Below are 13,759 nucleotides of genomic sequence, written 5' to 3' on the forward strand. Positions count from 1 at the left end.
CGAGGTGGGCAGATCACGAGGTCAGGAGATCGAGACCATCTTGACTAACACAGTGAAACCTCGTCTAAAAATACAAAAAAAAAAAAAATTAGCTGGGCATGGTGGCAGTCGCCTGTAGTCTCAGCTACTTGGGAGGTTGAGGCAGGAGAATGGCGTGAACCCAGGAAGCGGACCTTGCAGAGAGCCGAGATCACGCCACTGCACTCCAGCCTGGGTGACAGAGTGAGACTCCGTCTAAAAGAAAAAAAAAAAAAAGGGGCCGGGCGCCGTGGCTCAAGCCTGTAATCCCAGCACTTTGGGAGGCCGAGACGGGCGGATCACGAGGTCAGGAGATCGAGACCATCCTGGTTAACACGGTGAAACCCCGTCTCTACTAAAAAATACAAAAAACTAGCTGGCCGAGGTGGCGGACGCCTGTAGTCCCAGCTACTCGGAAGGCGGAGGCAGGAGAATGGCATGAACCCGGGAGGCGGAGCTTGCAGTGAGCTGAGATCTGGCCACTGCACTCCAGCCTGGGTGACAGCGCGAGACTCCGTCTCAAAAAAAAAAAAAAAAAAAAAAGAAAAAAATACAAAAATTTGCCAGGTGTTGTGGCAAGCACCTGTGTTCCCAGCTACTCAGGAGGCTGAGGCAGGAGAATCGCTTGAACCTGAGAGGCAGAGGTTGCAGTGAACCGAGATCATGGCACTGCACCCCAGCCTGGGAGACAGAGCAAGACACCATCTTAAAAAAAAAAAAAAAAAGTTTTATTTTATGTTATTTTAATTTTCTTGAGACAGAGTCTCACTCTGTTACCCAGACTGGAGTGCAGTGGCGCGATCTCGGCTCACGGCAACCTCTGCCTCCCAGGTTCAAGCAATTCTCCTGCCTCAGCCTCCGAGTAGCTGGGACTACAGGTGCCCGCCACCACACCTGGATAATTGTTTTGTATTTTTTAAGAGATAGGGTTTCACCATGTTGGCCAGGCTGGTCTGGAACTCCTTAATTCAGGTAATCCACCTGCCTCAGCTTTCCAGAGTGCTGAGATTGCAGGTGTGGACCACCGCACCGGGCCAGAAAGTTTTATTTTAATCCAAGTTAGAGCAAGATGGTTTCTATTGCTTGCTTCCAATGAAGACCTAAATAACAACGGTCCCTCATTACAAGCACTGTAACACACTGATATGGTTTGGTGGGGTCCCCACCCAAATCTCATCTTGAATTCCCAGGTGTTGTGGGAGGGAACTGGTGGGAGGTAATTAAATCTTGGGGCAGGTCTTTCACATGCTGTTCTTGTTGATAGTGAATGAGTCTCACAAGATCTGATGGTTTTAAAAAGTGGCATTTTGGCCGGGCACAGTGGCTTATGCCTGTAATCCCAGCACTCTGGGAGGCCGAGGTGGGCGGATCGTGAAATCAGGAGACCGAGACCATCCTGGCTAACATGGTGAAACCCCGTCTCTACTAAAAATACAAAAAATTAGCTGGGCATGGTGGTGGGCACCTATAGTCCCAGCTACTCAGGAGGCTGAGGCAGGAGAATGGCATAAGTAAACCCGGGAGGGGGAGCTTGCAGTGAACCGAGATGGCACTACTGCACTCCAGCCTGGGTGACAGAGCGAAACTCCGTCTCAAAAAAAAAAAAAAAAAAAAAAAAGAGTGGCATTTCTCTGCACAAAGTCTCTTCTCTTCTCTGCCGTCATGTGAGATGTGCGTTTCATTGTCCAGTCTCAGGTATGTCTTTATCAGCAGCATGAAAACGGGCTAATACACTAATACACACACACATCCATACACATACACAACTGTGTAGGTACACACCATACAAATACACAGACCCGGACACACCATAGCGCACGTGTCTTTATTTCTGGATGATATAAAAGAAAAAACTTAAAAAACACCCCAAACCAAACACCAGTGGATCCCCAAAGCAATGTGATTCCCTCATCCCACCCGGATAAATAGAGACTTCTGTCAGTCTACCCTCCCGCCCCCATAAACCCCTCTGCTATAGACATACTCTGGGTATATATTACTCTACTCGGCAATAGACATCTCCCGAAAATAGAATTCCTGCCCTGACACCTGACTCTTCCCTGGCCTCATCAGACCACCCGCCACTGTAGCACACTGGTGTCCTTGCCCCCCGTGGTCAGGGCCATGCTGTCATCCCACAAGAAGGCCACATTTGTCACGTGGCTGCTGTGTCCACCGTACTTGTGGCTGAGGGCCTGTTATAAGGAAAGAAGTAAGTAAAGAAAGGTCAGTGGGGACAATGCCACTCCATCATGGTCCTCTTGTCTTGACCCAGTTCTTCTCTGCTCTTCCTCTTTTTTTTTTTTTTTTTAAATCACTTAGGTTAGAGTGAAGTCACTGAGGCATGAGCACAGCTTCAATGTAGCCTCAACCTCCTGGGCTCAAGGGATCCTCCCACCTCAGTCTCCCGAGTAGCTGGGATCACAGATAAGCGCCACCACACCTGGCTAATTTTTTTTACTTTCATAGCGATGGGGTGTCCCAATGTTGCCAGGGCTAATAAACCCTTGAAGAACCAACGGAGGCCAGGTGCAGTGGCTCACGCCTGTAATCTCAGCACTTTGGGAGGCCGAGGCAGGCGGATCACAAGGTCAGGATATCAAGACCATCCTGGCCAACATGATGAAACCCCGTCTCTACTAAAAATATAAAAATTAGCTGGGCGTGGTGGAGCATGCCTGTAATCTGAGCTACTTCGGAGGCTGAGGCAGGAGAATCGCTTGAACCAGGGAGTCGGAGGTTGCAGCGAGCCGAGATTGTGACACTGCACTCTAGCCTGGCGACAGAGTGAGACTCCATCTCAAAAAAAAAAAAAAAAAAAAAAAAACCAGAACAGCTGCGTGTGGTGGCTCACACCTGTAATTCCAGCACTTTGGGAGGCCGAGGTGGAGGTGGATTACTTGAGGTCAGGAGTTCGAGACCAGCCTGGCCAATATGGTGAAACCCCGTCTCTACTAAAAATACAAAAAATTAGCTGGGTGTGGTGGCACACGCCTGTAGCCCCGGCTACTTGGGAGGCTGAGGCATGAGAATCACTTGAACCCAGGCGGCAGAGGTCGCAGTGAGCCGAGAGCATGCCACTGCACTTCAGCCTGGGCGACAGAGGGAGACTGTCAAAAAAACAAAAACAAACCAACAAAAAACCCAGCAGGGCAACTGAATTGGTTTATTCAACAAGTTAATGGCATAAATAGAGGAAACAGCATGCACATGGGGAAGGCTGTTCTACATGCTGAGATTTGAGACATAAGCAAACGCAGTTTGGACCCTGATTCAAACAAACCAACCGTAGAAGGCCAGTCTGGGGCACATCAAGGAAATGTGAATATGTACTGGCTATGAGATCATATTTAGGAATTGATGTTTTGTTTTTGCCTCCTTAGGGATGAGGCATACAAGAAATTAATGTTGCCGGGCATGATGGCTCACGCCTGTAATCCCAGCACTTTGGGAGGCCGAGACAGGTGGATCGCCTGAGGTTGGGAGTTCAAGACCAGCCTGACCAACATGGAGAAACCCTGTCTCTATTTTAAAAATACAAAATTAGCCAGGCATGGTGGCGCAAGCCTGTAATCCCAGCTACTTGGCAGGCTGAGGCAGGAGAATTGCTTGAACCCAGGAGGCGGAGGTTGCAGCAAGCTGAGATCGCGCCATCGCACTCCAGCCTGGGCAACAAGAGCGAAATTCTGTCTCAAAAAAAAAGAAGAAGAAATTAATGTTAATGAGTAGGAGTGGTCAGAGGCTTGTGGATATGTAAGAATTCTTCTTTTTATTATTATTATTATTTTGAGACAGAATCTCACTCTTTTGCCCAGGTTGGAGTGTAGTGGTGCAATCTCAGCTCACTGCAACCTCCGCCTCCCAAGTTCAAGTGATTTCTCATGCCTCAGCCTCCTGTGTAGCTGGGATCACAGGCGCCCACTACCACCCACGACTCCTTTTTTTGCATTTTTAGTGGAGACCGGGTTTCACCATGTTGACCAGGCTAGTCTTGAACTCTTGACCTCAGGTGATCCGCCTGCCTCGGCCTCCCAAAATGCTGGGATTACAGGCGTGAGCCACCGTGCCCGGCCAGAATTATCCTTGTTTTTTTAAACATGAATGCTTAATTTAGAGGGCTAAAAGATAGCCTATGTGTTTTTGTGTGTGTGGTGTTTTTTTTTTTTTTTTTTTTTTTTTTTTAAGACAGAGCCGCCGGGCGCAGTGGCGCAAGCCTGTAATCCCAGCACTTTGGGAGGCCGAGACGGGCGGATCACGAGGTCAGGAGATCGAGACCATCCTGGCTAACACGGTGAAACCCCGTCTCTACTAAAAATACAAAAAACTAGCCGGGCGAGGTGGCGGGCGCCTGTAGTCCCAGCTACTTGGGAGGCTGAGGCAGGAGAATGGCGTAAACCCGGGAGGCGGAGCTTGCAGTGAGCTGAGATCCGGCCACTGCACTCCAGCCTGGGCGACAGAGTGAGACTCTGTCTCAAAAAAAAAAAAAAAAAAAAAAGACAGAGCCTTGCTGTCGCTCAGGCTGGAGTAAAGTGGCATGATCTTGGCTCACTACAGCCTCTGCCTCCTGGGTCCAGGCAATTCTCCTGCCTCACCCTCCCCAGTAGCTGGGATTACAGGCGTGCACCACCAGGCTTGACTAATTTTTGTGGGTTTTCTTTGAGACAAAGTCTCACTCTGTCACTCAGTGCGGTGTCGCTCAGTGGAGTGCAGTGGCATGATCCTGGCTCACTGCAACCTCCGCTTCCCGGGTTCAAACGATTCTCCTGCCTCAGCCTCCTGAGTAGCTGGGATTACAGGCACCTGCCACCACGCCCAGGTAATTTTTGTATTTTTAGTAGAGACGGGGTTTCGCCATGTTGGTCAGGCTGGTCTCAAACTCCTGACCTTAGGTGGTCCATCACATTGGCATCCCAAAATGCTGGGATTACAGGCATGAGCCACCACACCTGGCTACATATGCAGTTTCTTAAAACTACAGACCAGGACAGGTGCTGTGGCTCATGCCTGTAATCCCAGCACTTTGGGAAACTAAGGTGGGAAGGATTGCTCAAGTCTAGGAGATCAAGACCAGCCTGGGCAACAGGGACCCTATCTCTATCAAAAATACAAAAGTTGGCCAGGTGTGGTGATGCACGCCTGTAGTCCTAACTACTCAGAAGGCTGAGGTGGGAGGACCGCTTGAGTCCAGGAGGTCAAGGTGCAGTGAGCCGAGATTGTGCCATGCCACTGCACTCCAGCCTGGGCAACAGAGTGAGACCCTGTCTGAAAAATAAAAAACGAAGAGAAAGGAGAAAGAAGAAACAAATGAAATAAATATACCAAATCTGGTAATAGTTGAACATGGGTAACAGGTACAGGAGGGGTCACTGTACTAGTCTTTCTGCTTTTATGCATGAAAATTTCCTAGGAAAATGCTGAAACAACCCCTCTTCTGTTAGAACCAGAGAATGGTAAAATTAACGTCCAGCTTTTTTGTTTGTTTGTTTTCGTCTTTGTTTTGAGATAAAGTCTTGTTCTATCGCCCAGGCTAGAGTACAGTGGTGCAATCATGGCTCACTGCAGCCTCAACCTCCTGGGCTAGCAATCCTCCCACCTCAGACTTTCTTGTAGCTGGGACTACAGGCGTGCACCACCATGCCCAGCTAATTTTGTGTGTTTTGTAGAGATGGGGTCTCACTTTGTTGCCCAGCCTGGTCTTGAACTCCTGGCCTCAAGCGATCCTCCTGCCTCAGTCTTGCAAAGTGTTGTGATTACAGGTGTGAGCCACTGCACCTGACCTTGGCCTCCCTTAAAAACTTGTAAGATCTGGTTGTATATCCTGTGCCCAGGTACATAGTAGGTGCTCAATAAATATTTACTGAGTTAACAAGGATAAAAGAACCAAAGAGCTCAGAATTACAGTTGCTCAGAATTTTAGAGAACCATGTCTTCGGCTGGGCACCGTGGCTCACGCCTGTAATCCCAGCACTTTGGGAGGCCAAGGTGGGTGGATCACGAAGTCAGGAGATCGAGACCATGGTGAAACCCTGTCTCTACTAAAAATACAAAAAATTAGCCGGGCGAGGTGGCGGGCGCCTGTAGTCCCAGCTACTCGGGAGGCTGAGGCAGGAGAATGGCGTGAACCCGGGAGGCGGAGCTTGCAGGGACCCGAGATCACACCACTGCACTCCAGCCTGGGCAACAGCGCGAGACTCCGTCTCAAAAAAAAAAAGAGAACCATGTCTTCAGCATGGCACACTCTGAAATTCATCCACCTTTGGATTAAGAAAGGCCCTTGGGATCAAGACCACTGTCCTCCTTGTACAGATGGGGAAACTGAGGCTCAGAGAAGGGGTGGGGTTGGACCAGAGCTGCCTGAATCTTGTCCCCACCCCTGCTTGCTACCCCTATCCACCCCCATCTCCCCAAGGGACTCACTCGAGGCTGACAGCACGGGTAACTAAACAGGTGAACTTTGCCAAAGTCATCAGCTGAAGCCAGCAACTTCCCATCATGGGAGCGGGCCACAGCATTGATATCAGTGCCATCCGCCCCCTCGGACCAGATCCCTGTGGGCAAGATGGAGGTAAGTTGTAAGATGTCAGCTGGAGCCAGGGACTGCCAAGAGAAGCAGACTGCCACACCAGCCACCCTAATTTGTTCCGACCTAGCCTGTATCTATCCAAGGATACGACCCAGAATGACCTTCTTAAAATGTGAATCCGAGCCTGCCCCTGCTCTGCTCAAAACCCTTCCATGGCTCCCTGGTGATCTTAGAAGAAGGTCTATGGTTCTAAGCCTCAGCGGGCCCCATGCACTGCTCCAGCCTCATCCCTCATCAGTGCTCCCGTTAAACTCTGTAATGATTTGGCCACCCTGCCTCCCTGCATTTCTCCGAATGCCAAGCTCTGTGACACGCCTGGGCTTTTGTATGTGCTATTCCCTTTGCCTAGAGACTGCTTTCCTTCTCCACTGCCCTGGAAAGTAACTCCTCATCCTCCAGGTCCTAGCTCAGATGTCTCTTCCTCCAGGAAGCCCTCCCTGATTCCCTCCAAGACTAGGCCAGATGCCCCACCCTAGGTTTCCCTGTCCCAGCCCTGCTCACTCTGCGTCAGCACTGTCTGGGGACAAGTCTGCCTCCCCAACTGGACTGAGAGCCCCAGGAGAGCAGGGCCCTCAGTCATGGTCACTGCCAAGCCCATAGCGGGCACAGAACTGCTCAGGGAATATGTGTTCGCTGATTTCGTGCCTGAATGAATGGCTGGCTAGGGCACCGGCAGTGTGGTCTCTCCTGGCCAGTCACCACGCCCATTTGGTTTCATTTTATTACAGCTCTAATCAGTCATCTCACCCTACCCTTTCCTCTTACACAAACACAGCCCACATGCAGTAAAGGAGTGAGCTTCCTACACTGGAGGTAAACAGTAAGACTCTGGAAACCACCAGCAGGGATGTCTCTCAGAACTCCTGTCCTCAGGGAGACCTCTCTCATTCCAGAACTCACCAAACACCCCAAACCCCAGGACACAAGTAGCTGTGGCCCATTCCATGTTCCTCACAGCATCTGCACTGGTGATCTGCTTACAGGTAGCCGGGTCCCCTGGGGCAGAAAATGGGAGGAGACATTCAGAGTTGGAAGAACTACACAGGAAACCCGTCCCTTTCTTAGACAGTGGGAGCTGAGGTCCAAGACAGAGGAGGTTAAGGTCCCAGGGCTCATTCCACCTGTCAGGACTGGCTGAGAAGGCTGCATGCTGGGTCTTCACAGCCAGCTGCATAAGCGGGAGCATCTGCTTTGAAACCTGCATCTGGCAGGGCGTGGTGGCTCATGTCTGTAATCCCAGGAGGCGGCATGAGCCACCGCGTCCGGTTGGATCACCTGAGGTCAGGAGTTTGAGACCAGCCTGGCCAAGATGCGGAAACCCCATCTCTACTAAAAATACAAAAATTAGGCCGGGCGTGGTGGCTCATGCCTGTAATCCCAGCACTCTGGGAAGCCGAGGCAGGCGGATCACCTGAGGTCAGGGTTTAAGATCATCCTGGCCAACATGGCGAAACCCCGTCTCTACTAAAAATACAAAAAAAAAAAAAAAAAAAAAATAGCTGGGCGTGGTGGCAGACACCTGTAATCCCAGCTACTCAGGAGGCTGAGGCAGGAGAATCACTTGAACCTGGGAGGTGGAGGCTGCAGTGAGCCAAGATCACACCATTGCATTCCAGCCTGGGAGACAAGAGGGAAACTCCATTTCAAAAAAAAATACAAACAGAAATATTAGTTGGGCATGGTGGTGTGCTCCTGTAATCCCAGCTACTTGGGATGCTGAGGCAGGAGAATAGCTTGAACCCAGGAGGTGGAGGTTGCAGTGAGCCAAAATCGTGCCACTGCCCTCCAGCCTGGATAACACAGTGAGACTCCATCTCAAAAAATAAAAATTAAACAGCTGGGCGCGGTGGCTCACACCTGTAATTCCAGCACTTTGGAGGCCGAGCGGGCGGATCACGAGGTCAGGAGATTGAGACCATCCTGGCTAACACGGTGAAACCCCGTCTCTACTAAAAATATTAAAAAATTAGATGGGTGTGGTGGCAGGTGCCTATAATCTCAGCTACTCGGGAGGCTGAAGCAGGAGAATCATTTGAACCCGGGAGGCGGAGCTTGCAGTGAGCCAAGATCGCACCACTGCATTCCAGCCTGGGGGACAGAGCAAGACTCCGTCTCAAAAAATATATAACAATAATAATAATAAATAAAAATTAAAAATTTAAAAATGTAAAAAAGAAACCTGCATCCCTGCATCCTACTCATCCAACCAGAAAGGGGAGGAACTGACTAAAAGTGGGGTACACCAGGGGGAAAATAAGCCAGCAGTCCCTGAATTCCAAATCAGAACCAGCCTTGAATGCTAAGGGAGCGAGACCTGAAGCCCCTGCCTCCTGTCCCAGAACTCAGGGAAGTCTGCAAATGAGACGGAGGAAGAAATGTCTCTGGGTCCCGGAGAACTCACAGTACAGAATCTCATAGTCCCCGGAGTTGGTGACAAAGCAGCTGCTGTCCTGGGCCCAATCCAGGTGGGTGATAAAACTGGAATGGCCCTGCGGGGGAGGGAAGGGATGGTGTTAGAGCTGCAGAGGGCGGAACCAAGGAGAGGGGGACAGGATTAAATCAGGAAAGTGGAAGGTCAAATACAGAGGTAGGGCAAGAACACAATGGGACTAAAGGAAGGATACACAGGCCTTTGGAGTGTGGGGGCAGGGCCAGACTACTGTGGGCGGGGCCAGACTGTGATGGGCAGGGCTAGACAAAAAGCACTTAGAACACAATGGTAGTTTAGAACAGGTGGGCAGAGCTAGACACAGAGGAGCTGGCTTCGAGAATGTGAGGGGCGGGGCTACACAGAGGGGCGGTCTCGGAACGTGAGGGGCGGGGCTACACAGATGGTGAGCTTAGCACGTGGGGGCGGGGCTACACAAAGGGGCGGGCTTAGAACACGAGGTGGTGAATGTGTGGGCGGGGCCAAGACTCCTTGCTCTGATCAGGGCACAGTCAGTTGAGTGTTGAAAGTTGCGCTCCCTTGAGGTAGAAAATTGGTTAATTCTGCACCCCCTGGGCGGGGTGGCGGCGCGGGCTGGGGGCCACTGCCCACTCACCGAGCACTTGCCCAGGCGGCTGACCTTGCGGCCGCCCTGGTCCACCGTGTACACGTACACCAAGTTGTCGTGGGAGCCCACGGCCAGGTACGCCCCGTCTGGGGGAGGGGGAGGGGGGCTATGAGGAGGCACCCAGGCTCCGCCCCCTCCTTGCCCAGACTCAGCCCCCTCAACAGTCCCCAGCTCCATCCCCACTGCGTCCCTCATAGGCCTCCCTTCGAAGGCTCCACCCCTCCCCCTGCCAAGAACTCTGAGCCTCTGTCCCCTGGCCCTGCCGCTTGGGTGTCCCAGGCCTGCCGCTTACCTGGGGAGAATTTGACCACTGAGATCTGTTCATTGCCGTCTGTGTGGATAGCCACCAGGTCATGGGTCTCCGTGTCCAGCAGCAGCCATCTTGAAGGAGAGGGCGTGGTGGGGGGGAGGAGGGGTCAGATGATCTGACAGAGAGGGGCGGCAATTTGTGGGGTCTGAGGGAGGGATCAGAAGGACCCCAGAAAAGATCTGGGCTGGGCACGGTGGCTCAGGTCTATAATCCCAGCACTTTGGGAGGCCGAGGTGGGTGGATCACTTGAGGTCAAGAGTTCAAAATCAGCCTGGCCAACATAGCGAAACCCCGCCTCTACTAAAAATACAAAAATTAGCCGGGCGTGGTGGCGCATGTGCCTGTAATCCCAGCTACTCGGGGGGCTGAGGCACGAGAATTGCTTGAACCTGGGAGGCAGAGGTTGGAGTGAGCTGGGATCATGCTACAGGACTCCAGCCTGGGCAACAGAGCAAGACTCTATCCCAAACAAAACAAGGCCAGGTGCGGTGGCTCATGCCTGTAATCCCAGCACTTTGGGAGGCTGAGGCAGGTGGATCACTTGAGGTCAGGAGTTCAAGACCAGCCTGGCCAACATGGTAAAACCCCATCCCTATTAAAAATCAAAAAAATTAGCCAGGCATAGTGGTGGCCACCTGTAATCCCAGCTACTCGGGAAGCTGAGGCAGGAGAATCGCTTGAACCTGGGAGGCGGAGGCTGCAGTGAGCCAGAGGAATATTGAGGGATCGGGGCTTGCTAAATAGTGGGATTTGGGCAAGTAGGAGAGAGGGAAGAAGGGCCAGTTACCCAGGGAGCAGAGAAGCCCTCCCGAAATGCCGTCCTCAGCTTTACCTGCCAGTCACTGTACCCACAGCCAGGACAGAGCCACTGGGGTGGAAGCCGGCTGAGCGGGCAGGGTCCTGAGAAGGGAGAAAGAAGAGGCAGGGCTCAGAGCTGGGGCCCCATGTCCATCTGGCCATTCTCTTGCCTCAGGGCCAAGTCTAATCTTGGGATGAGGGCTCTCCCCTCCCTCTGCTGCCCTTTGGGACACCACCACCCCAGACACCATGGCAGCCATTCCTCTTTCCGTTCCTGTAACATGTTAGCCTGAACAGAAGACATTCCTCCTGTCACCGCTGTCCCTGGAACCTTCCTTACTCCTCTTATAAATTCCCACAGCTTTATTCATCCAAGACAACTTCTTTAGATAATTTCCTAGATGTGGGAATGCTGGGACAAAGGGCATCCAGAATTTTAAGACTCTTTTTACTTTTATTTTTAATTCTTTTAATTTTTATTTATTTTTTTGAGATGGAGTTTCGCTCTGTCGCCCAGGCTAGAGTGCAGTGGCACGGTCTCAGCTCACTACAACCTCTGCCTCCCAAGTTCAAGCAATTCTCCTGCCTCAGTTTCCCAAGTAGCTGACATTACAGGCACCCACCACCACGCCCAGCTGATTTTTGTTTTGTTTTGTTTTTTGTAGAGATGGGGTTTTGCCATGTTGCCCAGGTTGGTCTCAAACTCCTAGATTCACACAATCTACCTGCCTCGGCCTCCTAAAGTGCTGGGATTACAGGTGTGAGCCACCACACCCAGCTGAAATTTTTATTCTGTTTACATTTTAATTAACTGTGAATAGCCATGTGTGGCCAGTGGTTACCCTATGGGACAGTGTAGCTCTACACTTGACTGTTGCAGCAGTCACACCTTCCTTGAACTCAGCGGCTCCTGACTCCCCGCTCCTCATGGCAGCTCCCGACAGGATGGTTCTGTGTCGTCCTGGGCTCCCTTCCAGTCAGGAACCTACTCCTCCACCCCTTCTGAGAGAGCTTCTAAGCACCCAATTCCCTGGACAAAACCCCCACCCTGCTTAAAAAGACCTTGTTTGGGCCAGGCTTGGTGGCTCATGTCTGTAATCCCAGCACTTTGGGAGGCCAAGGTGGGCGGATCATGAGGTCAGTTTGAGACCAGCCTCACCAACATGGTGAAACCCCGTCTCTACTAAAAATACAAAAATTAGCTGGGTGTGGTGGTGTGTGCCTGGAATCCCAGCTACTCGAGTGGGAGGCTGAGGCAGAAGAATCGCTTGAACCCGGGAGGTGGAGGTTGCAGTGAGCCGAAATCATGCCATTGCCCTCCAGCCTGGGTGACAGAATGAGACTCCATCTCAAAGAGGAAAAAAAAAAAAAAAGACCTTGTTTGGTTTCAGTCTAATGTGCTGAGATCTGACACATGGGGAAAGGTAGTTCTGTTAGGACGGTGCGTTTCCAGTCCCCGGGCCCCTCACCTCGATGATCCTGCTCCACAGGGGCTGGTGGGACTCTGAGCTCCACAGATGCACCAGCTTATCCTGCCCGCAGGTCACAAACTGGGCCTGACTGGGGTGTGTGGCCAGGCCCCACAGCTCTTCCACATGGCCCTGGTGGAAAAGGAGGACAGCAGGATGGAGACAGCAGCCCTGGCCTTTTCCCACCCAACCCTAATGCCAGACAAGTGCTGGATAACTCACCCTGCCCCAGCGGGACCCAGGGAAGACCTTTCCCGGTGTGTCTGAAGGGGGCCTCGATTGGGCATCTGAACCCATGCCCTAGTGTGTGACTCAAGGCAAACCCTGCCCCTTCACCAGGGACCTCTGCTTTCTTCTTTGCACAATGGGAGGCAGGAGGGCATGGTGGCTCAGAGCTTGATCTCAGGGGTCAAACAGGCTGCACTCTGGCCACACGCCTCCCAGGTCTCCAGCTCCAAGGATCTGGGAAGGCCCTCGTGGAGTCTGCCTGCAGCCAGACAGAGCCCAGAAGTCTGAGGGACCTCATGGAGGGCACTAAACCTGATGGCTCTGACCCTCGGCCTTCTATTACTGACCGAGGGCAGTCACCTAGGCAGGTGACATCTCCTTGGAACCTCAGCTTGATCGTCTGTAAAATGGAGCCAGTTGGTGTGTGTGCCTCATAGCATTCTTGTGCTCACTCAAATCGTGGATGGAAAATGCTGGCCGGGTGTGGTGGCTCAGGCCGGTAATCCCAGCACTCTGGGAGGCTGAGGCAGGAAGATTGTTTGAGCTCAGGAGTTCGAGACCAGCCTGGGCAACATGGCAAAACCCCATCTCTACATAAAATACAAAAATTTGCCAGGTGTGATGGTGCACACCTGTAGTCCCAGCTACTTGGGAAGCTGAGGCAGGAGGATCCCTTGAGCACAGGAGATGGAGGTTGCAGTGAGCCAAAATGGCACCACTACATTCCAGGCTGCGTGATATAATAAATAAATAAAATGCTAAACATAAGGATAATTCAGAGAATGTGGTCACAAAATGGAAATGTCTAACTATTATTATTTACAACAAAGTTTTTTTTTGAGACGGGATCTCACTCTGTTACCCAGACTGGAGTGCAGTGGTAGGATCTCAGCTCATTGCAACCTCCACCTCCCAGGTTCAAGCAATTCTTCTGCCTCAGCCTCTTGAGTAACTGGGATTACAGGCACACGCCACCATGCCCAGCTAATGTTTTGTATTTTTAGTACAGATGGTGTTTCACCATGTTGCCCAGGCTGGTCTCGACTTCTGATGTCAAGTGATCTGCCAGCCTCGGTGTTCCAAAGTAATATTAATATTACAATTAATAATTATTATAGCCAAGGTAATAGTATGGGCTGGGCGCAGTGGTTCATGCCTGTCATCCCAGCTCTTTGGGAGGCTGAGGTGGGTGGATCACCTGAGGTCAGGAGTCTGAGACCAGTCTGACCAACATGGCGAAAACCTGTTTTTAATACAAAAATTAGCTGGGTGTGGTGGTACATGCCTGTCATTCCAG

General features: G+C 51.5%; 1 protein-coding gene across 40 annotated transcripts in view; it reads right to left on the reverse strand.

The window, feature by feature from the left end:
* Nucleotides 1-1,829: 1,829 nt before the first annotated feature.
* The window catches only part of EML2 (EMAP like 2), a 38,113-nt gene continuing 26,183 nt past the window's right edge, over nucleotides 1,830-13,759 (reverse strand). For 19 of the 40 annotated variants that reach the window (XM_015124286.3, XM_077980290.1, XM_077980301.1 and 16 more), the window contains 8 exons: nucleotides 12,235-12,366; nucleotides 10,800-10,867; nucleotides 9,950-10,038; nucleotides 9,646-9,743; nucleotides 9,003-9,090; nucleotides 7,502-7,597; nucleotides 6,436-6,566; nucleotides 1,830-2,213 (listed from right to left, as the gene is read on the reverse strand). In XM_015124286.3, the coding sequence (XP_014979772.2) occupies nucleotides 2,088-2,213; nucleotides 6,436-6,566; nucleotides 7,502-7,597; nucleotides 9,003-9,090; nucleotides 9,646-9,743; nucleotides 9,950-10,038; nucleotides 10,800-10,867; nucleotides 12,235-12,366 (828 nt within the window). In that variant the 3' untranslated portion in view covers nucleotides 1,830-2,087. Of the gene's footprint in view, nucleotides 2,214-2,310; nucleotides 2,721-4,172; nucleotides 4,428-4,655; nucleotides 4,739-4,984; nucleotides 5,179-6,054; nucleotides 6,567-7,501; nucleotides 7,598-9,002; nucleotides 9,091-9,645; nucleotides 9,744-9,949; nucleotides 10,039-10,799; nucleotides 10,868-12,234; nucleotides 12,367-13,759 lie in introns of those variants that run through there. The other 21 variants (XM_077980292.1, XM_077980295.1, XM_077980300.1 and 18 more) reach the window with 15 other exon arrangements.

Source organism: Macaca mulatta, chromosome 19, assembly GCF_049350105.2.
Source record: "Macaca mulatta isolate MMU2019108-1 chromosome 19, T2T-MMU8v2.0, whole genome shotgun sequence".
In the NCBI taxonomy this organism is placed as follows: Eukaryota; Metazoa; Chordata; class Mammalia; order Primates; family Cercopithecidae; genus Macaca; species Macaca mulatta.